Source organism: Phalacrocorax carbo, assembly GCF_963921805.1.
Source record: "Phalacrocorax carbo chromosome W unlocalized genomic scaffold, bPhaCar2.1 SUPER_W_unloc_2, whole genome shotgun sequence".
NCBI lineage: Eukaryota > Metazoa > Chordata > Aves > Suliformes > Phalacrocoracidae > Phalacrocorax > Phalacrocorax carbo.
In genome coordinates, this window is record NW_026990253.1 from 1,316,714 (window position 1) to 1,341,743 (window position 25,030).

Here is a 25,030-nt window from a genome sequence, read left to right on the forward strand (position 1 = left end):
TGTCTTTGCCTCAGTCTTTTAACAGTCAGACCAGTTATCCCTGGGGTATTCAGCCTCTAGAGCTGGAAGGCAGGGATGGGGAGTGGAATAAACCCACCATAATCCAGCAGGAAGCAGTTTATGACCTGCTGCACCACCTAGACACTCACAAGTCTATGGGGCCAGATGGGATCCACCTGAGAGTACTGAGGGAGCTGGCAGAGGAGCTCACCAAGCCACTCTCCATCATTTATCAACAGTCCTGATTAACAGGGGAGGTCTCAGATGACTGGAGGCTTGCCGATGTGACGCCCATCTACAAGAAGGGCTGGAAGGAGGATCCAGGGAACTACATGCCTGTCAGCCTGACCTCAGTACTGGGGAAGGTTATGGAGTGGTTCATTTGAATGCGCTCACCAGGCAAGTGCAGGACAACCAGGGGATCAGGCCCAGACAGCATGGTTTCATGAAAGTCAGGTCCTGCCTGACCAACCTGATCTCCTTCTATGACCAGGTGACCCACTTAGTGTATGAGGGACAGGCTGTGGATGTTGTCTACCTGGACTTTAGTAAAGCCTTTGATACTGTCTCCCACAGTATCCTCCTAGAGAAGCTGGCGGCTCATGGCTTGGATGGATGTACTCTTCGATGGGTAAAAAACTGGCTGGATGGCCAAGCCCAGAGAGTTGTGGTGAACGGAACTAAATCTAGTCGGTGGCTGGTCACAAGCGGGGTTCCTCAGGTCTCGGTTTCGGAGCCAGTCTTGTTTAATATCTTTACCAATGATCTGGATGAGGGGATCGAGTGCACCCTCAGTAAGTTTGCAGATGACACCAAGTTGGGCGGGAGTGTCGATCTGCTCGAGGGTAGGAAGGCTCTGCAGAGGGACCTGGAAAGGCTGGATCGATGGGCCGAGGCCAATTGTATGAGGTTTAACAAGGCCAAGTGCCGAGTCCTGCACTTTGGTCACAACAACCCTATGCAGCGCTGCAAGCTTGGGGAAGAGTGGCTGGAAAGCTGCCTGGTGGAGAAGGACCTGGAGGTGCTGGTTGACAGCCAGCTGAACATGAGCCAGCAGCATGCCCAGGTGGCCAAGAAGGCCAATGGCATCCTGGCTTGTATCAGGAATAGTATGGCCAGCAGGAGTAGGGAAGTGATTGTGCCCCTGTACTCGGCACTGGTCAGGCAGCACCTTGAATATTGTGTTCAGTTTTGGGCCCCTCATTATGAGGGACATTGAGTTGCTGGAGCGTGTCCAAAGAAGGCCAATGAAGCTGGGGAAGGGTCTGGAGAGCAGGTCTTATGAGGAAAGTGTGAGGGAATTGGGGTTGTTTAGTCTGGAGAAGAGGAGGCTGAGGGGAGACCTTATGGTTCTCTACAACTACCTGAAAGGAGGTTTTAGCGAGGTCGGTGTTGGTCTCTTCTCCCAGGTCACTAGCGATAGAACGAAAGGAAATGGCCTCAAGCTATATCAGGGGAGATTGGATATTAGGAAGAATGTATTCACTGAAAGAGTGGTCAGGCATTGGAACAGGCTGCCGAGAGAGGTGGTGGAGTCACCATCCCTGGAGGTGTTCAAATAACGTGTAGACATGGCACTTTAGGACATTGTTTAGGAGCCATGGTAGTGTTGGGTTGATGGTTGGACTTGATTCTAGAGGTCTTTTCCAACCTTAATGATTCTATGATTCTATTATTCTATAAACAGGACTTTTTGTGTTGATGCCAGAAAAAATATACACCACTTCCTGTCATGTCCCAACTGTAGCTAGAAAGGTGCTCGGTTGCATCGGCATACCCATGGGCCCCACATACCCACTGGGAAATGTTCTGTAATGGAAAAGATACACTCAGAAATAAAATGGTATTTCTGCAAGGAAGCAAGAAAAATGTGTATAGTTAAATGTTTCAGTACCCTTCTTTGGGCTGTCCCTTGCAACGTAGTTGCATAAAAGAAGCCTGATTTTTTCTTGGCCACTCCTACTTGACTTGAAGCATATAGATTATAAGGCTGTTGGAAAGTAAAATTTGTGAAAGCCATATGTGAGTGAATGTCCTTTACATCCCAAGTTTTTCCCCATTATATAGAATTATAGGCCATGGTTCTGAAACATAACTGGTTTTCATTTTCTGTATTTCCACCCAGACAGGTGAACTCCCTTTTCCTTAATACCCATCAATATACATCTATATGTGCACTGAGGATAAGATAGGGGCATGTTTTTCTATAAACAGGTCAATTGCAGGTTTGCAGTAACTTCTGTGTCACTACTGCCTTCTCCTGAACATGTATTTGTTTTTTATTAGCTTGATTTCAGCTCACAGGATAAGCAAGATTCTACTTCCATAGTTAAGTTCAATACAGCACTAATTATTCAAGTATTTCAAAACATATATATACTTTTGAGAAAACAAGTTCTGGAAGATGTGAAGCACTATGGGTGTAGGGGGGTGGGCAGAAGCCAACTGACACAGCATTCCTGATAGCCTTCTATGATGGTGTGACTGGCTGGGTAGATGAAGGGAGAGCAGTGGATGTTGTTTACCTTGAGTTCAGCAAGGCGTTCGACACTGCCATAACATCCTCATGGACAAACTTAGGAAGTGTGGGTTAAATGAGAGGAGAGTGAGGTGGATTGAGAACTAGCTGAATGACAGAACTCAGAGGGTCATGATCAACACAGCAGAGTCTGGTTGGAGGCCTGTCACTAGCGATGTTCCCAGGGGTCTGTACTGGGTCCAGTCCTGTTCAACATATTAATCAATGACCTGGACAAAGGGAACGAGTGTAACCTCAGCAAGTTCAATGACACCAAACTGGAAGGAGTGGCTGATATGCCAGAAAGCTGTGCTGCCATCCAATGAGACCTGGACAAGCTGGAGAGCTGAGCTGAGGGGAAACTGATGAAATTCAGAAAAAGCAAGTGTAAGGTCCTGCACCTGGGGAGGAACAACCCCATGCACTGGTACATGTTGGGGGTTGACCTACTGGAAAGTAAAATTAGTAAAGCTATTCAGTGAGCCATCATTTTGCTTTTCTGCAGCTTTGTACTGGTCATGGTAGGTAATCCTTGGTGGTCGTACAAATTACCTCTGGGTGAAATGTTGGGGGGGATGAATTTGCAAGTAACTTAGCACTGTTTGACACATCCTTGAACTGAAGCAATGTGGCAGTAAAAAACAGAGACAGGAGCATGGGAATGACAAGCCGGAGCCGCACATCCATGGCGGTGCCGACCCGGGACCCGCACCTGCCCCTGCCTGACCCTGCCGCCAGCACCGCTGCCGAGAGAGTATGAAACAGGAGCCAAAATGACATCCCGATTTGGAAAAACCTACAGCCGGAAAGGGGGAAATGGCAGTTCCAAGTTAAAGAAAATAAAAGAAGATTAAGTGTTTTCCAACAAACAAACACACCGAACAAACAACTACTCCAAAAACAAAAAGGGGGAGATGATAGCCAAGAAACCCCGCACAACTGATTAGCAAAAATATTATACGTGATGAACCATTTGTCACTACCATTCCAAAACGATGATACCCCACCTATAGTAAAACACTATAAAGCCATGGGCAAAGCCGTGTTGGAACAGGTTTGCTTCTGGAGGGACTGCAGCCAGCCATGGGCAAGGGGAGGAGTTCATTGCAATGTTAAAACCTATAACCTGGCCCAAAGGGACCGGGGTGGAGATTGTAATGGATCTACCTTTAAAATGTTGTAACCTGTGATTTGAGTTGCATGTTATAGGAATTACCACAGCAGGAACCACCCGAACCCATGGAGGACAAGTCTTTCAAGAAGCAGTGCAAGTGCAGCAGTGACCCGACCTGAGCTGGCTTTGGTGCCCAGTAACTCCACGCAACACACCACCTCTCCTGTCCTGCGTGACCACAAGAACAGATGGCGACCAAACCCGTGGACTAAATGATATCTGTGTATTTTATCAAAGGATGGGAAGGGGGGTGGAAGTTAATGAGGTTGTATTGGATAGTGTGGAACCTGAGCATGATGTAAATGGTATGGAATAAGGGGTGGAGAATGTGCTGGTTTCAGCTGGGATAGGGTTAAATTTCTTCGTAGTAGCTAGTATGAGATTATGTATTTAACAATATTGGTGGCAAATATTCAATAAATAGATTACATCTGTTAGACTGTCTTTTTGTATGTGAACAGCAATGCATAACTCATCTTCCTAGAACTGCAGAACATTCATTAAATGGAAAAATTAAAATTATTTGGGTGCTTAAAGCTACTGGCAGTTCAAATAGGTGTAAAATTAGGGCTTTTCCTTAAAGCTGATATTTCTGGCTGTGATCTAATACTAGACCTGAATACTAGAATAACTCTATTTACATGTCTTTGGCAAAATAATAAAACACCCCAGAAGTGAGGCATGCTTTTGTTTTTGATAGAAACTAAATTCCACTTCTTTCTTAATCTTCTGTTGGTGGTGAGTTAGCAGGTTTTTACTCCTAGACTACTCTGAGGTTTTGAGCAGAGAATTACTTTATACACAGCTGACTATGCAGCAAAGGGTAAATTTAAAATACAAAGATAACTGGGTTTTATATTGATACCCTTCTGGAAGGGAGGAAGAGAGGAGATAGAGCTCTTCCATGTAGCACTAGTGATGTCTATACTATGCATGCCATAAGGCAGCTTTTGTTTCAGGGATTGAAATCATGTGAGACCTTGATTTGAAAAAAAAATATCTTGTCTATGTAGATGGTTGAGAACTGCTGGTGGACAGAGTCAAATTTTATCGTTGTGATTTCATGGTAATATTTCACAAGTTCTAATGAATATCTTGTGTGCCCCTTTGAAGTGCACCTTGAGTTTACTTCTGAAATAGAATTGTTACAGAATAAACTTCTGAAAGTCTTCAAAATATTTACATGGCCAGAACTAGTGAGTTTAGGGAGGAATGTGAAGCAGTTTATAAAGCTGCACAAGCTGTTGCAGGAGGATCACTTCAGACTGAAAGAGCATGATTGCTACAGAACTATTCCTTGTTTAGGTATAAATGATGAAGGAAAGACACAGCCAGGACAGCTGACCCAAACTGACCAACGGGATATTCCATACCATATGACGTCATGATCAGTATATAAAGCTGGGGGAAGGAGAAGGAAAGGGAGGATGTTTGGAGTGATGGCATTTGTCTTCCCAAGTAATTGTTACGCATGATAGAGCCCTGCTTTCCTGGAGATGGCTGAACACCTGCCTGCCAATGGGAAGTAGTGAATAATATTCCTAATTTTGCTTTTAATTTTGCCATTCTTTTGTCAGTGCTTGCAGCGATTAATAGAGAGAAGAGTAAAAAATGTCTGGCTAATAGAAAATAAAAACAGGGGAGATGTGGGGGATGAATTTGCAAGTAACTTAGCACTGTTTGACATGTCCTTGAACTGAAGCAAAGCGGCAGTAAAAAACAGAGACAGGAGCGTGGGAATGCCAAGAAAGATATAAGTAAGCCAAAACAAATGAGATAGAGATAATAGAACAGCCCATTAGAATGTAGCATAAGGCGCATGCTTAGAGCTAGCTGACGAATAACAGAAATTGTTTGTGCGCGTGATCGCGTGGAGAATGTGTCAGAAAGATATATAAGCAGTGAAAAGCTGCCAATAAAGGTCTTCTGCAGAACATCTGTTAGGAGTCTGTGACATTCATCCCTTCAATATGTACTCCTTTTTGTCCCCTTGCTCAGCACAGCATTAGAAGTTTTATACAATAGAATACTGCTCATATATCTTTATGGTGTGCTTAATGCAAAGCTCCTAGCTGAATAAACAATTTTATATAGTAATTCTGTAAAATTAGGACATGCTATTTTGAATAGAACAAAGGAGAACAGGGAAGAGAAATTGCCATATATTTTTTGGATATTTTATCTCCCCATTCTGGTAAAATGTCAGATTTTTTACTTTGTCTTTCCCCTTTTTATAGTCCATTTCTGACCTGGAGAGACATACAGCATATTATTGTCAGGACTTCACGTACAGGACATCTGAATGCTAATGACTGGAAAACCAATGCAGCTGGTTATAAGGGTGAGAGCTTCCTTTCTTCTTTGTCATCAGAGGCAACATAATTTCTGACGTTTTTTAAGAGGAAGTAATCTCAGATAGTTTGGTTGACCCTGTGTTGTGCATAGCTTTGAGTCTTTCCATTAACAAAAGGGGCCTATCTTCTCTTTTATAAAGAAATGCTCTAAACATGGCTAAAACAAAAAAATGCAGCTATGCAGCTACAAAAGGCATTGGCCAGATTCTGGTAGTCCCTTTTGGTCCTAATTTGTGCAATGCTGGCAGAAAACAAAGTAAATCTGGTGTTTTAAAATTTATCCTTGTATAGCTAGTATACTCGTAAAATAGCCTAGAGTTGGAGTTGTAGTAGTTGCTGGATTCAGACCACATTCTCATTTAGGGTTGCTGGCAATTTTGATTAAAAAATGACAAAACAGTGTTCTCAAATTTAAGAATTATATTAATCACCCTACATTTTTCCATATTTAAGATTTAGGACAAAAACAAATGTTGAGTTATCAAGATTTTTAACAGGAGAGCAATCATACTCTTCAATCAGCTCTAATGTAGGTTTCTAAAATTTTGTAATGTCTTATATTTTAATATTAAAATTACCTCTTTAGGCTGTATCTTCTATAATGTGAGCAGAAGTACACGATTGTACCACTAAATAAAACATGCATTTTCAAAATTGGTTAAAACTGGATTTTGAATCCATACAGTGTTGCATTTCAACATGGGTTGTCTTCTGACTCCCATTCACAAAACTCTTAACTGCTTTCAGTCTGGATTGTATTTTAAAAAAAAAACAAACCAGGATGTCCTTTCAGGTTCTCCTTTCATGAGAAATCTGCCCAAGACTGCAGAACTTCTTTTAAGATGAGCATGTCTTGAGATTTGAACTGTTTTGTGCTAGGTTCTCTTGAGACCAGAATATAATACATAAGAACCATCAAATCTTTATACTAGTGTTAATCTATTCTAGATCAAGGCACTGCTACCATAGAGCATCTTTAGTATATCATTCTGACCTATGACATTTCTGCTGCAACTCAATAGAAACCAAACAAAACAACTTTCATTTTCGGATCCAAACCAGACCCTAACTACAAAGGATAGATTTAGAAATGGGTATTTGACTCCAACCCCTTCACCATGTGAAGGTTTTGACCTGCTTTTGTCCCATTTACAACAAGCACACACCCACACACAAAAACATATAGAGTGAGAAATAATATCTTAATTACAGTAACATTACAGTATTTGTTATTGTGAAACATAACCCAGGATTTCAGAAGTTTTTGCAGGAAATCATGACTGCATTATCATTTTGTTGGAGCTATCTGAAATTCAAACAATAGTTCTCAAGTAGCATAAAATAGAGTTGGGGTTTTTTTCCCCTATCTCACTTTCAAAATTCTATCATTTTGTGTTTTTTCCACTTGTTTCCTGAGAGAAGCAAACAGTCTATGATTCACTTCACAACAGCTGTCATTCATTAGCAAAAGAGAAGTCACACTAACACACTATCATTAACAGCACTGGCAGCAGGACAGACTCTGTTACACCACTAGCTAGCTTAATCTGAATCCTTGGAGCCACACATTTTTCTATTTGTTGTAGCAGATATATATAGAAGAAAAGGGGTGAAAAAGGTTTTTCCTCCACTTGTGCAAAATAATAAACACAGATAAGATCAACTGGGGGACTGGGAGTCAAGAAATGCAATTTGACTTTGCAGAACTCCACTGTAGACTCCATGGTGGAATTGAAAAAGAGGAAGACAAAGTGCCTCAACCTCTATGGAGCTTAGTCAGGAATTTGAGTGTAAATATTCCTCTGGAGCACCAACACCTCTGAACAAACACAGATATTGTGCAAGACAGAAGTTTTGCACCATGTGTGATACATCTGACAGCACAGAAATGGTATATTTGTGTCTCCTTCTAACAATCTGTCAGCATTTCCACTTATACTTCCTTTAACCCATCTGTCATCATCTGTTCTGAGATGAAGCCTAGCATATAGGTTCTCACCAAAAGGTGGTTTTATTATTTGATGGGATGAAATGACAAGTACATTTGGCTGCTTTTAAATTATTGGGGAATCCTAAATGTACCTCTGAGGGTAAAGGAAATGTTTTCTTTTTGTTTTTTAAAGTATTCCATGATGCAGTCACAAAATGGCTTGTTTTGATTAGAGAAAATTTGCAAGCTGTCATTTTTTTGCAATGGATCTTTGTGCTTTTTGGGAAAATGCAACATAAAATGACTATCACGGAGTTTCACAATTATAGCTTCCATTACCATAGGTGAACCTTAGTCAACTTTATTTCAGCAAACATTGTTTCCCCTTTTAAATGCACATAATCCTTAGATTTATTCCATTCACATAAATTGCCTCATTTTAAGCAATATAAATAAATGGTTTTGTTATAAAATTGTTATATCTGTAGTAGAGGCTTTATGATTTACATCAAAATCCTGCTGCAGAAACCCAAAAGAAGCAGCAGCTTGTCTTAGCAATCATCAGCTAGTAGCAGTCAGGTTTTCTGCTTTTATAGCAACCCTGCTCCTTCAGAGGCAGAGAGGTAAACTAGTCTTCCTGGTCACTCTGCTGAAGTGCACTGGTACTTTCTGTGACACTGAAGAAAATATCCCTATATGCCAAGCACAACAGAATATTGTGTGCTCTGAAGACTACTATGGTTTACTCATACCTAAACAAGCTCTGAAAAGTAAATCAGATACTGATTTGGGTCTTGCTGCAGGAAGTGAAGAACTTGTCATGGCCATACTGAACACACACAGGTTCTCAGTGCTGACCACTGACCGTGGGGTGGCTGAATTCCACTGACCTGTGCCTTTAGGCTGCTAATGATTGTGAGAGAGGAAGGTATTTGGGTGGTGCTTGCTGCCACTATTAGTAGAGTCTGATTCTGATGACCCAAACCTGTCATTTGCTTTTAGTCCTTTTAGTCAACCAATGTCTACCTGCTTAATACACATTTTAAATACCTGAAGTAGATAATTACTGACAGGATGTGAATACAATAGTGATCTTGAATTTATGTCTTAAGGTGATGGTTTTTAGGGGTTAAGTGGATGCAAAGGCTCAAAGAAGGTGATATAGTGTCAGAACTGCATATAGAAACTATTCACAAAAGTTTTCACAAAGTTTAGCTTCTATTAGCTGTCCCACCAGTGGTCCTAGAAGACCTATATTTTATTTTATCAATGAATAAAAGCTTCCAGTCAGACAGAAAGCTATAAAATACAGAGGGTTGATTTTTTTATCAAATATATTGTCAGGTAAATCCACAGTTACTATATTAGTAGAGAAATTGTTTGTACTGATACAAGAATCAGTAATTGATATGAACACAACTGGAAGCTTAATAAAGACTATTTTTAAGTATTCTGTTTGCACTTTTCTAGTTATAGAAACCCCTTGATTTCTCATTGCACACCTTTGTAACAGCCACTTTTATAACAAATTTATTGCGCAATTTTCTGTCCTATAAAGCCTTCTCTGGTGTGATGGTAAGATTAATAAAATAATTTTAATAGCCTGGATTAATTTTTAATAATTTTTAATAACTTGGATTGAGGGGAATTATGTGGGGAGGAAGGACTGGGTTTGTTGTTAAAAAAATTAAATATTTGGGATTTGTTTCTGTATAAAATATGAAAATGCAAATATTGTACTTAATTTAAAAAGCATGAGGGAGTTGGTTTTACAACCAAGAGAAAAAAGAACATTCTTGCACAGTTGTGTTATTGGCTTTTAAAGCAGTTATGCGTTTCAGAAATCACATCCTGTTATCATAGATTACTGGTCATAGGTTGGCACAAAACAGGGTAATTTGCAGTTAAGGCTATGGCTGAAACAAGATGAATTCTCATTCAAGATCAATGTGCTCTCAGTTAAGACATGGCTAAACAAAATGAAAACAGTTTAAGCAGTATGTCATTGTAGCATTTCTCCTTTTTTTTGGTCCCTTAATTTTCTTCAAACACCTGGCTTTCCTATTTGTAATTAGAAGTATTTTGATATACCAAGCAAATGACAGAAACTTAAAGTAATATACAATTAGTAATCTATATTTGCAAATAAACTATCAAATGTGAAATAAATATTGGTGTAGGCTGGGTTGAAGTAGTTACAGAATGAGAGTAACTGGAGAGTCAAGAATTTTTCGTTTTAATATCTGAAACAAATATTGACTATGGTCCTATGAAATACTGAAATTCCTTTTGATAAGGAAAAGGAAGTAAATAAAAGAATAGAAAGGGGAAGCTTTACATTGCTGTTAAAATGTGGATATTTTGGAGTCTCTGTTGTCAAGTACACAGATGCCAGCACAGTACCTGGCATCAGATGACTACATATATACATTTCCTAATCAGGTGTAAAAAAATGGTCCTGTTTGCTCTGACTATAGTGCTAGATACACTTGCACATGACCTCTCTTTGGTGAATGTGTGCACTAGTACAAGCTCAGACTCACTTAAGTGCTTTGGTGCAGATGACTATGTAACCATTCAAAACTTACCAGAAGAACCTTTCTTTCTCTACACGCATACACATGCACACACAGACACACAACTGAATTACAGAATAGAATAACAGAAAACAAATGCAAAAAACCCAAAGAAAAATTTTGTAGTCCCATGTCTTCCCACCTTGCTAAGAAATATTTAATAGAACCAAAGCATAAGGGGCATTTCCAACTCTTATTTTGTATTTCTCATTCTAGATGAGACTGTATCAATATCCTAAGGTAGTGTAAATTGACAAGTCATAATAATTTACATATCAAACAGCTGATAGCACAGCTGCGTATTCCAGTTTTGAAAAACTAAAGGTATTGCAGTTTGTCTTTCCTACTGATTTAGTATTTGATATCTGTTATCAGTTATCACAGATACCAGGAAATATTTGTATTTCCAATGCTGCTTTTATTTAATTAAAGGCCAAAATTATAGCAGAGAGAAAATATCCTGCAGTGCTTTTTGTCAAATGAGCAGAATATCAAGGGAAGCTTAGCATCTAAACTGTTGATGAGACATATTGATGATAGGAAATGAAAACCGCAGCATAACAAATTTAGCTGCACTGAGGCACTAGAAATGCTGTGTTTTCAGTGTTTGGGCACAGTTTTCCTGGAGTCTGCATGATTTTGTGTTATGATTTATCAATACCAGAAATTCATATTTCTCTTAGTTAAGTGGATTATATATTCTGTCTTTAGATTTGTTGCTTTACATCCTCTTTGTATATAAATAAGGAAGCTATTGAATTTTCAATAGCAGTTTGAGACAAAAACAAAGGGATTATGAAAAAGCTGGGGAAGTCTATCTAGCAGCTGAGGAGTCCTTGATTTCATGCTGAGCTAATAGAGGTACTGCTCTAGGTATAAATAAGTGGATTTTAGCCCCTAGAAATGTTATTTTCTTTAATGATAGGAAGAGTAAAGAGATCAGCAAAAAATTGGTATTTACTTTGTGTTCCAGGAGGCAAGTTTTTCTCTGAAAGTTTTACTGTATCTGTAAAGCTGTGTATGCATGTGATTTTGCAGAAATAGGAATGGGTCAGTTTGCATTGCTGCATGAGTGGAGGGAGGATTCAAGGACAGTTCTGCTCATGGACACTGTCAGCATGAGAAGATCAAAGTTTGCAGCTCTTGAGCTCAATGAGAGCAAAAGATCATCCCTTAACCACCAATTTATGTTATACCAAACTCACATTCCCCTTCCATCTATGAAAGGCAAATATTTTCTTACAGGACAGCACTACAACCCCCGAGAAGCAGACAGAATTATTATTAACTAGAATTATTAACTTTTCAAAATGATATTTCAAGAGTTGGGTGGGGTTTTTTTGATTTTCTGTTTCTTAAGGTTTAGTTGTCTTACAATTAGTATACTGAGTGTTGTTGGGTGTGCATGCTTTATCATCATGTTATGAAAACTGGAGTATGAGTATTGTTATTCACTAACATGAAAATTTCTTTAGTTTTGAGGCATTTGATTTTTAAAGTATTAATCATGAGGGCATCAGAATAAAGTCATTCAAGTGCAAGTAGCATGCAGGGATGCCTTGGCAGCAAATGGTCTGGGTTTTTTCTATAGCCAAAGGTTCCAGAGGCTGCTGTACATTGCTACTACCTGACTGAGATGCTTTTCTCAGACATACAAGAGCTTTTAAGGCACATGTACATGATTAATAGCAGCAATACCAGCTGTTTTTACTGAAACTAGGGAAAACCTCATTGCTTTATCATTACTCATCTGGGTTTAATTTGAAACAGTTTGCTGGTAAAATGTCTTAAAGTGCAAAAGGTATATTTTACACATGTGCACTTTTCTACTAATTCTGGAAAGAAGAGTCACTGTGTAGTTTCTGGTGCATTGACAGTAGTTTCTTCAGGCAATACCTGGCCTTTTTCTGCATATTATGTTCTTAATGTTGGCATCCCCTAAAATTACTTCAGTAAGAAAACTTGTTAATTGTAGGTGATGTGGATTCCTTTGCAGCCATTTGGTGGATTACATTGTCACTGCCTTGAGCCTCATGTGTTCTTTAAAAACTGTATTACAGGGAACATATGATTTGTTGTTTGGAAAGTACTAAACATCATTACATTGTATATACTGCAACAGAAGAAAATACAGGCTTGGAAAGTGCTGGGTGGTGTGAGGATGAGGATTAATTGTTCAAATGATTACAGTTAAGTCCAAAGGGGAACAGTATCCCCTTTTAAAAAACAATTGGCCACTGAATTTGGCAGCATATGTTTCTGAGTATTTCTGAGACATACCAAGATCTGTTCTAAAACACACTCAATAAAGGAGGCCATGGAGGAATAGCTAAATAGAAAGAGGATAGAAGTCACAAACTTCAGGCTGGTTTGTCTCCCACCGAAGTCACAGCTTGTTTAAATCTTGCTTTTTAAGTTTAAATCAGCTGCTGCCATTCAAACTGCATAACTGATTTTTCTTTAAACATGGGGTGGCAAGTTTCCAGGCCACTAGGTTCCTATACTTATATGGCACTGACATTAATAATACCTTTGTTCAGCCACAAAAGGAAATATTTTCAATACCATCTTTTTCCTATAATGAAACCTTCAGTAATCAGTAAATTTTAATAATACCCTCCTCTGTAGAAAACTCTTAGACCAAAACTGAGATATTCTCATCTGATCTAACTTGCAAGATCACTTCATAAAATTCTTGGTGACCAGAAGTAGAGGAAACCTTTTCTTTATAGGACATCATTTTAATTTCTGGACCAGTCCATCTTACATCTTTATTGCAGTTTACACATTAGACACTGTCGTGGTTTAGCCCCAGTCAGCAACTAAGCACCACATATCCGCTCGCTTACTCCTACGACCCCAGTGGGATGGGGTAGACAAACTGGACATTTTTCTCCATTTAAGCTTTCCTTGCCCTTCTTCTGCCTGCTCTCACCCACATGTAAAAATAGAAAGTCTCTTTCCCCATCCATTTGTTAATGGAATACATTAAAGAGAATTCAGAAGTCCAAAGGAGGGTTAAATTTCATTATCTTCATATACTTTAGTTCATTTGTTTCATTTCTGAAAACAATAACTGCCTTATTTGGCAGAGGTGCTGTGTTTAGTTCTCTCTAAATGAATATTTCCATGCTATGTGCACTTCAGTTTGGGGCTGAAGGGGAAGGAGATGGAAAGAGAACAATTTCATTACACGGTTGTTATGCCTTGCAGGAATTTCCTTTAAATAACCCTTTTCAGTTGGCAGTTTCAGACAACATTAGATATTGCCATATTTGGAAAATTGAATCCTTAAGTACCAATTATTTTTATGCTTTGTTATTTGTTAGACAAGGTGGGATTTTTTTTGATGGAGTCCTCTGGATTCTGGTTTTGCAATGAACAGAGGTTGCTTTCATAAAACCCTCTGCAAGGTGCAGTTGGAAAGGCTTACACCATGCCTTGTCACATTAAGTATTAAAATAACATTTATGTTTTTCTGAGGACTTTCTGGTAACACTGTCTGTGGTAGCAAGATAGACTGATTTATTAATACAGTGTTATTTGGGATCTAAACTCCACCCTCCAGAAGCTTTTTTCTTTCACCTCCTCCCCTCAGGATTTTACCAAGGGCACAGGTGTGTCACAATAAAACCACGGCAGCTCTTTCTAATTTATCAAAAATCATTTGCAAGCTTCTGTTTTAATTGAAGCAGCAACCAAAAACACATATCTGATTTGAAGAACAGCAAGTGAAACTTTGAGTCTGTTTTGTAAGGCTGTTTCTTACTAATCCCTTTACAAACTAGACATTTTTACTGAACTTGATCCTTAAACAGAAATTCAAAGCAGTTATCTTTTTACCCTTTGTGAGCTGCTGGAATGCCTGAGACAGTTACATCACGTATTCAAAATTATCAAGAAGTTAAAGATTATGGGACCGGAGAAAATCTGTTGGAAATACCTCATCTTATCAGGGAGTTTTACATGTGAAAGTTCAATCCTTCTTTCACATGCATCTAAGGAAAGATGATGTTTTAAAGACTTCTGCATCTTTGAGTAAAAGGCATTCGGGAATTAAGTTAAATTACCATGTATTAAATGAGGCACTGGATATGTTTCCAGCCATCTGGTGGGTGCTTCCACCATTGTAAGCGCATGATGTTTGCCTTGGCAGGTTTGTGGGAGTGTGATATAGTCAATTTGCCAGGCCTCCCCATATTTATATTTCCGCCATCGTCCCCCATACCATAGAGGCTTTAACTGCTTGGCTTGCTTTATTGCAGCACATGTTTCACATTCACAGATAACCTGTGAAATACCATCCATGGTCAAGTGAACCCCTCGATCATGAGCCCATCTGTATGTTGCATCTCTTCCTTGATGGCCTGAGGTGTCATGGGCCCATCGAGCTAGAAATAATTCACCCTTAGGCTGCCAGTCCAGATCCACCTCAGCCACTGCAATCTTGGCAGACTGATGCACCTGCTGGTTGTTCCGATGTTCTTCAGTGGCCCGACTCCTGGGGACGTGAGCATCCACATGACGTACCTTTAGAACCAGGTTCTCTACCCAGGCAGCAATATCTTGCAACAATGTGACAGCCCAGATGGGTTTACCTCTATGCTGCCAGTTGCTTTACTTCCACTGCTGCAGCCAGCCCCACAGGGCATTTGCCACCATCCAGGAGTCAGCATAGAGATAGAGCACTGGCCACTTTTCCCATTCAGCAATGTCTAAGGCCAGCTGGATGGCCTTTACCTCTGCAAACTGGCTAGATTCACCTTCTCCTTCAACAGTTTCTGCTACTTGTTGTGTAGGACTGCATACAGCAGCCTTCCATCTCCGGTGCTTCCCCACAAGGCGACAGGACCCATCAGTGAACAGGGCATATTGCTTCTCATTTTCTGGTAGTATACTTCCAGGATTCCTGGGTGACTGGGGTTTCCTACTTGAGCCCGCTGGGTGATCAGTGTGACCCATTTATTCCATGTAGCATCAGTTGCATGATGTATATAGGAGTCCCTCCCTTTGAACATCCAGCCCAGCACTGGCAGTTGGAGTGCCAGGAGCAACTGTGCTTCAGTACCAACCACTTCTGAAGCAGCTCAAACCCCTTCATATGCTGCCAATATCTCTTTTTCAGTTGGAGTATAGCGGGCTTCGGACCCTCTGTATCCCTGACTCCAAAACCCTAGGGGTCGACCCCAGGTCTCCCCATGTGCTTTCTGCCAGAGGCTCCAGGTAGGGCCATTCTCCCCGGCTGCAGTGTAGAGCACATTTTTTACATCTTGTCCTGCCCGGACTGGCCCAAGAGCTACTGCATGAACTATTTTTCGTGTAATCTGTTCAAAGGCTTGTCGTTGCTCAGGGCCCCATTTGAAATCATTCTTTTTCCGGGTCACTTGATAGAGAGGGCTTACGATCAGACTGTAATTTGGAATATGCATTCTCCAAAAACCCACAACGCCCAAGAAAGCTTGTGTTTCCTTTTTGCTAGTTGGTGGAGACATGGCTGCTATTTTGTTGATCACATCCATTGGAATATGACGACGACCATCTTGCCATTTGATTCCTAAGAACTGGATCTCTTCTGCAAGTCCCTTAACATTACTCTGCTTTATGGTGTAACTTGCCTTCAGAAGGATTTGGACTATTTTCTCTCCTTTCTCAAAAACATCTTCTGCTGTGTTTCCCCACACGATCATATCATCAATGTATTGTAGGTGTTCGGGAGCTCCACCCTGTTCCAGTGGAGTCTGAATCAGTCCATGGCAAATGGTAGGGCTGTGTTTCCACCCCTGGGGCAGTCGATTCCAGGTGTATTGGACATCCCTCCATGTGAAAGCAAACTGTGGCCTGCACTCTGCTGCCAAAAGGTTATAAAAAATCGCATTAGCGATATCAGTTGTGGCATACCACTTGGCTGCCTTTAAGTCCAGTTCATATTGAAGTTCTAGCATGTCCGGCACAACAGCACTCAGTGGTGGAATGACTTTGTTCAGTCCCCGATAATCTACTGTCTTCAGTTCAGTCACCATCCCTGGAGGTATTTAAATGATGTGTAGACATAGTGCTTAGGGACATGTTTTAGTGGTAAACTTGGCAGTGCTAGGTTTATGGTTGGATGCGATGATCTTAAAGCCCTTTTCCAACCTACACAATTTTATTATTCTCTTATTGTATGTGTAATGCATGCAGTAGGCAATATCAGAGGTCCTCAGCCACATTACAGCTCTCTCCAGCAATAACTTCACTGACCTGCATCTGCAGAAGTGCAAAGGAGGTAGAGAAAGGAGCCTTTCAGACACATGTTCTGCATGAAAACCAGATTACCTTTATGTCCCTGGACTTCATATACCATAACTGTCATGCAGACAACTCTAGGGATATGTTGGGTCTAGCTGGCCAAGTGGCTAGTCGGGAATGTGCTGCATTTAATAGAACATCTACATGCTACACTCAGGAAAGTAAAGAACATACAGAAGTTATAAAAGACAGTCTGTTCCTTCATAAATCCAGTGTCTCAGTTGCCTTCAATATCTACATATGTGTGTGTATTTGGTTTTTGAGTGACAGAAATTACTCTTCTCTGGTTCTTTACACCTTTTAACATTATGTCATATAAGAGGACCAGGCTGAATCTGGACAAAGGGCAATCTGAGGCAATTGTACTCCCTGGCATTCGGCAGTTCTGGTCCACCCTCCTCATGGGAAGGTGATGTTATTCATGCTGGTCATTAGCTGCTCCTGTAATAAAGTAGTGAACAGATTCAGTGAACAAATTATATATGTTCCTGGCAAAGAGATTTTTGAGCTTTGAGCCAAAGCAAACAAGGTGTAGGAAAAAAGCAGTTTCTGTTAGCATATGAATCTCTGGAATTATTCTATGATGAAATTTTTTATCAAGGTAAAAAGTTTTTCTACAAGGTTTCATACTATAATTGCATTCTGCTTGTATTTTGCAGTGAGCCACCTCTATGGATTTGGACTGATGGATGCTGAAGCAATGGTGATAGAAGCAGAGAAGTGGACAGCAGCCCCTCCACAGCATGTGTGTGTGTAGAACACGGATCGGCAAATCAAGTAATAGCTGCTGCCAAAACTCTTGCTGGCATAAACTTATGGAAAGAAGTTGGGTCTAATATACCCCTCCCTTGCATTGTGTTTAATGAGTTATTTTGAAATCTACACTCAGGATCCCTCTCACTGTCAGATATGTGAGATCATTTGCCTGTAAAATTTGTTCCTTGCAATTCTTGGAATGGAATTTAAAGAATGTCCCAAAACCTGAAGGTATAAAAGAAGTCAGGCTGGATGTTAATTGATACTGGCATAGATGATGCTCTGAAGAACAAGAATGTCTAGTTGAGTGCACTGCAGTCATCTTTGTAAGATGAGTACAAACTCAATAGTCCAGTGTCTAGGAGACAAATATTCTTTTCATTAAAATCTTATATCATATTATCACTCTGAAACAGTCTCAGGAGAGTCTCTGTCTCAGAGGCTAAGACTAAACCGATTTTTGCTTGCTAGGATAGGGTCTCTATAGAATCAGGCTTAAGAGTAGTATTCTGTACATGCACTCTGTGGATACGGAGAGCACATCAGTCATAAGGCACATTTCCAAAGCCTTAAAATCATTGAAGAAAGTTTTTATTTGGTAGATATAATTGTCAGTCTAGGTCCATAACTGGTATAGTCTGCAAGGAAGCCATGCCAATTTAAACCATCTGAGTCCAATACTGTTTGCCCACTGTTTGCTACAGTTAATATGTAACACTTGCTATCACATAAGCAAGGACTATGGCTATGTCAGGCATTTCCTGGTAGTTAATGACCAGCTGTCATCCTATGACAATCCCAACTGGCCACTAATCCACAAAAAGTGCTCTGTCCCAAAGATTTATTCCTGTTACAGGTCTTCACTGTCCTCTTTTAGCATGCGTACATGTCAGTATATCCCTTAATAGAAAGCCCAGTAATTGCCAGTGACTGCATTAAAGTAATTACACTATGGTGATAGTTTCAGCTAGGAAATAACTAAGGGTTATAGGCTACTGATTTCTCAGAAATGATTGTCCAACACTGACAGTCACTACTAAGAAATGATTTAGTTGTCAGGAACAAGCAAGAAACATTGATGTTGTTTTTATATGCTTATATTATAGAACTATATGGCCTGACAGTGTTGTCCATTCAATTTACAAAGCCACTGGCTGTTCAGATAATCCCAACCACCATGTGATCTACTTGGAGCATGTGGTTGTATGCATCACTATTACTCACCCTCAACGCGGAGACTTGTCAATATACCTAACCTCTCCTTCTGGAACTAGGTCACAGCTCTTGGCCAACAGGTATAGTATGACAACACAACTTTGTAACCCAGTCAGCACACAGAGCCTGCACTGAGATTGCAGCATCATCAAAGAGTAGTCAAGTCATTACAGTAGATTTTGCTGAAAGACACAAAGTTCTTGATTATTTTTTCTGAGAGAGATGGGGAAAAATAAGAACAAATGAACTGAAAGATGGTAATCTCTGTCTTTATCAGTAGAATAGGCTGTAAAGCTGTTGAAGATCATCATTGTTAAAACTAAAATTAGTCAATTTTGATAGTTTTTTGTGGCTCACCAATTATTAGATGGCTGGGAAGTGCAAAGAAAACAGGCTGAGTGTTACAGAAGGAAACTGAAGCTGAATGGAAATGTGTTTCTACATAATATTGGCGCTTTTCATTCTCCTCTTTACTTATGCCTTTATCTACTAGTAATAAAAATCACTCAGAATAGTAAGTCTCTCTTAGTATTTTCTTTAAGTTTTCAGAATATGGTTATGACTCCTGATGTTACCAATTTGCATATCTTTTTCTTCCCCTTTCGTAATAGTACATAATATGGTCAAGCCATGAAAGGCTCTTGGTAGGAGAATGCTGAGAAGTTGCACTAGCACTTTAAAATCTATAAACAGCCTGCTAAATTTTTTTAAAAGTCAGCAATTTCCTTCATCCCATAGATTTCTGATGGATAACTGCTGTTGAATGTCGGACCCTCTAACATTAGCCACTAAGAAAGATCCATCCTTTTTTTTCATCTTGTCACCTCTACAGTATGTTCTTGGAGGAACTGTGAGACTGCATGTCGTGGTTTAGCCAGCAGCTCAGCCCCACACAGTCGCTCACTCACTCCCCCACCGGTAGATGGGAGAGAGAATCAGAAGGGTAATGCTCGTGGGTTGAGATAAGAACAGTTTAATAATTAAAATTAAAAGAAACAACAACAGAAATGCAATGGAAAGGAGAATAAAGAGAGGCGCAAAGCCCCGGGGAGGGGGAAGGGAATTAGCCGCCAAAACAAACCGCACACGATGCAGCCGCTCACCGCCTGCCGACCCAACGCAGGCAGCTCCCAAGCCACAAACTGCCCCCCCTTAATATACTGGTCATGGTGTCACATGGTATGGGATGAACATGCCATTGGCCGGTTGGGGTCAGCCGCCCCCGCCATGGCCCTGCCCCTCCCACCCCACACCGCCACGTGGCAGAGTGCGGGAAGCTGGAAAGGTAGCCGACCCCCCACAGTGAGGAGAATTAACCCCTTATCAGCCAAAACCAGCACATTCTCCACCCCTTATTCCATACCATTTACACCATGCCCAGGTCCCATACGATGCAATACAACTTTACCAACCACCACCCATCCCCTTCCCATCCTTTAACATAATACACAGACATCACTCCCTTAGTCTATGGACCTTCCCTGTAAAATGTCCATTAAAATGTCCATTGAGTTCACCCAGTCCATGACTCCAGGCTCCATCTGTTGTATCACTATTTCAGGATGGGAGAGGTGGTGTGTGTGGCGTTGGGTTGCTGCATACCGAGACAGTCATCATTCCATCACTGCTGCACTTCGCTTGTTTCAGAGTTGATCTTCCACGGGTTGGGAGGCTCGTACTCTGATATCATTGATACAACACAGAGGTGACACACAATATTATACAGCAGTTCGCATTGCGCCATTCAGTTCATTGGCTGTTTTTGCCCAAAATCAAATCCCGTTGAGGCACACATTGGACATCTCCGTCCTTCCTGTGCTGGTTTTGGCTGAGAAGGGGTTAATTCTCCTCACTGTGGGACATCGGCTACCTTTCCAGCTTCCCGCAATCTGCCTCGTGGCGGGGGGGTGGGGGGTGGGAGGGGCAGGGCCATGGTGGGGGCGGCTGACCCCAACCGGCCAATGGCATGTTCATTCCATACCATGTGACACCATGACCAGTATATTGGGGGGGGGGGGCAGGTGGCAGCGCGGGAGCGGCGCGGCATCGGGTCGGCGGGCAGCGAGCAGTTGCGTCCCATGCGGTTCATTTCGGCGGTTCGTTCCCCCTCTCCCCTCCCTTCCCCCCTCTCCCGGGGCTTTGCACCTCTCGTTGTTCTCCTTTACATTGCATTTCTATTGTTGTTTCTTTTAATTTTCATTATTAAACTGTTCTTATCCCAACCCACGAGCGTTACCCTTCTGATTCTCTCCCCCATCTACCGGTGGGGAGTGAGCGAGCGACTGTGTGGGGCTGAGCTGCCGCTAAACCACAGCAGTCTTTTCGGCGCCCAACGTGGGGCTCAAGGGTTGGAGATAACAACAGCTGCTGGTCACAGCACCATGTTGTCCTTTTTGCAGTTGGTGTTAAAAATCGGTGTTGGTTTGTTGAGTCTGCTGTGTTCTGCTGTGATTAGTAATGTTTTGCCTACGAGATTTGTTATACAAACACTCGTTTTCAGCTTTATCTGGTATTTGGGGTTTTTGCTGAAACCATTACTGTACTTCGGATACCACCTTGTTGAGGCAATTAGCAATTATACCTCCTCCTCTGAGAGGTTTTATATGGAGGAAATCCAGAATACTACCGTTGCAACTTTGTTCTATGATGTCTGTGCCTTTGTTACAACAACGTTTTTGTATCTTGAACATCCTTGGGTGGTTAATGTGCACTTATTGTTAGTTTTTGGGCATGTTGTTTTGGTTTTGACTAAGCAACTTAAGAATATCACCCAGAAATCTGCCCCGAGGCTTGATAGTTACGAGTGGCAGGGCATGTGGGATAGCATGGGCAAATACCTTGGGCAGTGGGCACCCCCAGTGTTTTGGAGTTTCACCCCCGAACAAGTGCAGAATCCTAAAAAACTAGTAGAATATTTGGAGAAAGTATGTTGTTACGCTGGGAACTCCAGAGAGACACAGATAACTGCAACATGCTGGGGTCTGGCCCATGCATACCGATCCCTGCTCAACAGCATTCAGTGCCCCCAGGGGGAAGAGAATGTCTCTGGATTGAAATGCAAAGTGACTGGCACTGTAGACAATCCAGCCTTGACAACAGGCACTGCAGACACTCAAACCCCCACAACAAGTACTGGAACTGGCCCAGAGAATAAACCCATACCAGTATCAGTTGCCCCCATACACAAGACGAATATTGGAAGCGGACATCAACTCGTTTAGAACGGGATGATGAAAAAGCAGGGCCATCACGAGGAGAGGACGAAGAAGTCATAAATGAAATAGAGACCACCCGAACCCTGTCCTTAAGCGAGTTGGGAGATATGCGAAGAGATTATAACCGTCGTTCAGGTGAGCACATTGTCACCTGGCTGCTCCGATACTGGGATAATGGGGCCAGTAGTCTGGAACTAGAGGGAAAGGAAGCCAAACAACTGGGATCCCTTTCTGGGGAAGGGGGCGTTGACAAAGCAATTGGAAAAAAACCACAAGCCCTCAGCCTCTGGAGGCGACTCCTGTCCGGAGTGAAGGAAAGGTATCCCTTTAAAGAAGATGTTACATATCGCCCAGGAAAATGGACAACTATGGAGAAAGGCATCCAGTATCTAAGGGAATTAGCTGTGCTTGAGGTGATTTATGGTGACCTGGATGATCAACGGTCATCCAAAGATCCAGATGAAGCCGAGTGCACATGACCCATGTGGCAGAAGTTTGTACGGAGCACACCATCTTCGCATGCAAACTCATTGGCAGTAATGTCCTGGAAAGATGACGAGACACCAACGGTGGCAGAGGTGATAGATAGACTCCGGGATTACGAAGCAAATATCTCTTCCTCGCTCATCTCTGCTGTGGAGAAACTATCCCAAGAGGTCCAGCAACTCAAAGAAGATCTGTCCTACTCCCCACCTCGACAGAGTAGTGTCTCAGCTGTTAGGAATAAGCGTCCTTTGGCTCAAAGGAGAGGATACACACCACGGGCCACCCTATGGTTCTACCTGCGTGACCACGGAGAGGACATGATGAGGTGGGATGGCAAGCCTACCTCGACCCTACAGGCACGAGTACATGAACTGCAAGGAAGAACTGTCACTCAGGGAGGCTCTTGCAGGAAAGCTGCTGTTCCAGTTTCCAGTGAGCAAGTCCCCAGACAAAGGAAGAGAAGCGCTGATTTTATTTCTAAGTGTAATAGAGGGACTCCTGATTCACATTTAGAGGAAGTGAGTTGTGACTGCCATGATCAGGACTAGAGGGGCCCTGCCTCCAGCCGGGTGGAGGAAAGGGATGACTGGGTTTATTCGACTGTGTGGATCTGATGGCCTGGCACACCCGACCCACAGGAGTATAAAGCTTTAGTGGACACTGGTGCACAGTGCACCTTAATGCCATCAAACTATATAGGGGCAGAACCCATTAGCATTGCTGGAGTGACAGGGGGATCCCAAGAGCTAACTGTATTGGAGGCCGAAGTGAGCCTAACTGGGAATGAGTGGCAGAAGCACCCCATTGTGACTGGCCCAGAGGCTCTGTGCATCCTTGGCATAGACTACCTCAGGAGAGGGTATTTCAAGGACCCAAAAGGGTACAGGTGGGCTTTTGGTGTAGCTGCCTTGGAGACAGAGAGAATTCAACAGTTGTCTTCATTCTCCGGCCTCTCGAAGGACCCTTCTGTTGTGGGGTTGCTGAAGGTCAAAGAACAACTGGTGCCAATCGCCACCACTAAAGTGCAACGGTGGCAATATCGCACCAACAGAGACTCTCTGATCCCCATCCATAAACTCATTCACCAACTGAGGAGCCAAGGAGTCATCTGTAAGACCCACTCACCCTTTAACAGTCCCATATGGCCAGTGTGGAAGTCTAATGGAGAGTGGAGACTAACAGTAGACTATCGTGGCCTGAAAAAAGTCAATCCTCCTGCCAAGTGCTGCTGTGCCAGACATGCTAGGACTTCAATACAAACTGGAGTCAAAGGCAGCTAAGTGGTATGCCACAACTGATATCGCTAATGCATTCTTCTCAACCCCTGTGACAGCAGAGTGCAGGCCACAGCTTGCTTTCACATGGAGGGGCGTCCAGTACACCTGGAATCGACTGCCCCAGGGGTGGAAACACAGTCCTACCATTTGCCATGGACTGATTCAGACTGTACTGGAACAGGGAGAAGCTCCAGAACGCCTTCAATACATTGATGACATCATTGTGTGGGGCAACACAGCAGAAGAAGTTTTTGAGAAAGGAGAGAAAATAGTCCAAATCCTTCTGAAAGCTGGTTTTGCCATAAAACAAAGTAAGGTGAAGGGACCTGCACGAGAAATCCAGTTCTTAGGAATCAAATGGCAAGATGGTCGTCGTCAGATTCCAATGGATGTGATCAACAAAATAGCAGCCATGTCTCCACCAACTAGCAAAAAGGAAACACAAGCTTTCTTGGGCGTTGTGGGTTTCTGGAGAATGCATATTCCAAATTACAGTATGATCGTAAGACCTCTCTACCAAGTGACCCGGAAAAAGAATGATTTCAAATGGGGCCCTGAGCAATGACAAGTCTTTGAACAGATTAAACGAGAAATAGTCCATGCAGAAGCTCTTGGGCCAGTCCGGGCAGGACAAGATGTAAAAAATGTGCTCTACACTGCAGCCGGGGAGAATGGTCCTACCTGGAGCCTCTGGCAGAAAGCACATGGGGAGACCCGGGGTCGACCCCTAGGGTTTTGGAGTCGGGGATACAGAGGGTCCGAAGCCCGCTATACTCCAACTGAAAAAGAGATATTGGCAGCATATGAAGGGGTCCGAGCTGCTTCAGAAGTGGTTGGTACTGAGGCACAGTTGCTCCTGGCACCCCGACTGCCAGTGCTGGGCTGGATGTTCAAAGGAAACATCCCCTCTACACACCATGCAACTGATGCTATGTGGAGTAAATGGGTTGCACTGACCACCCAGCGGGATCAGGTAGGAAACCCCAGTCGCCCAGGAATCTTGGAAGTGATTATGGACTGGACAGAAGGCAAAGATTTTGGATTATCACCAGAGGAGGAGGTGACACGTGTTGAAGAATCCCCACTGTATAACAAAATGCCAGAAGATGAGAAGCAATATGCCCTGTTCACTGATGGGTCCTGTCGCCTTGTGGGAAAGCACCGGAGATGGAAGGCTGCTGTATGGAGTCCTACATGACAAGTAGCAGAAACTGTTGAAGGAGAAGGTGAATCTAGCCAGT

The 25,030-nt window shown here is 42.2% G+C and overlaps 1 protein-coding gene across 1 annotated transcript in view; it reads left to right on the top strand.

Moving 5' to 3' along the window:
- Nucleotides 1–445: 445 nt before the first annotated feature.
- Nucleotides 446–25,030, top strand: part of LOC135310839 (proprotein convertase subtilisin/kexin type 5-like) — a 63,532-nt gene continuing 38,947 nt past the window's right edge. The window contains 1 exon segment of the mRNA XM_064439894.1: nt 446–794. Coding sequence (XP_064295964.1) covers nt 446–794 — 349 coding nt within the window.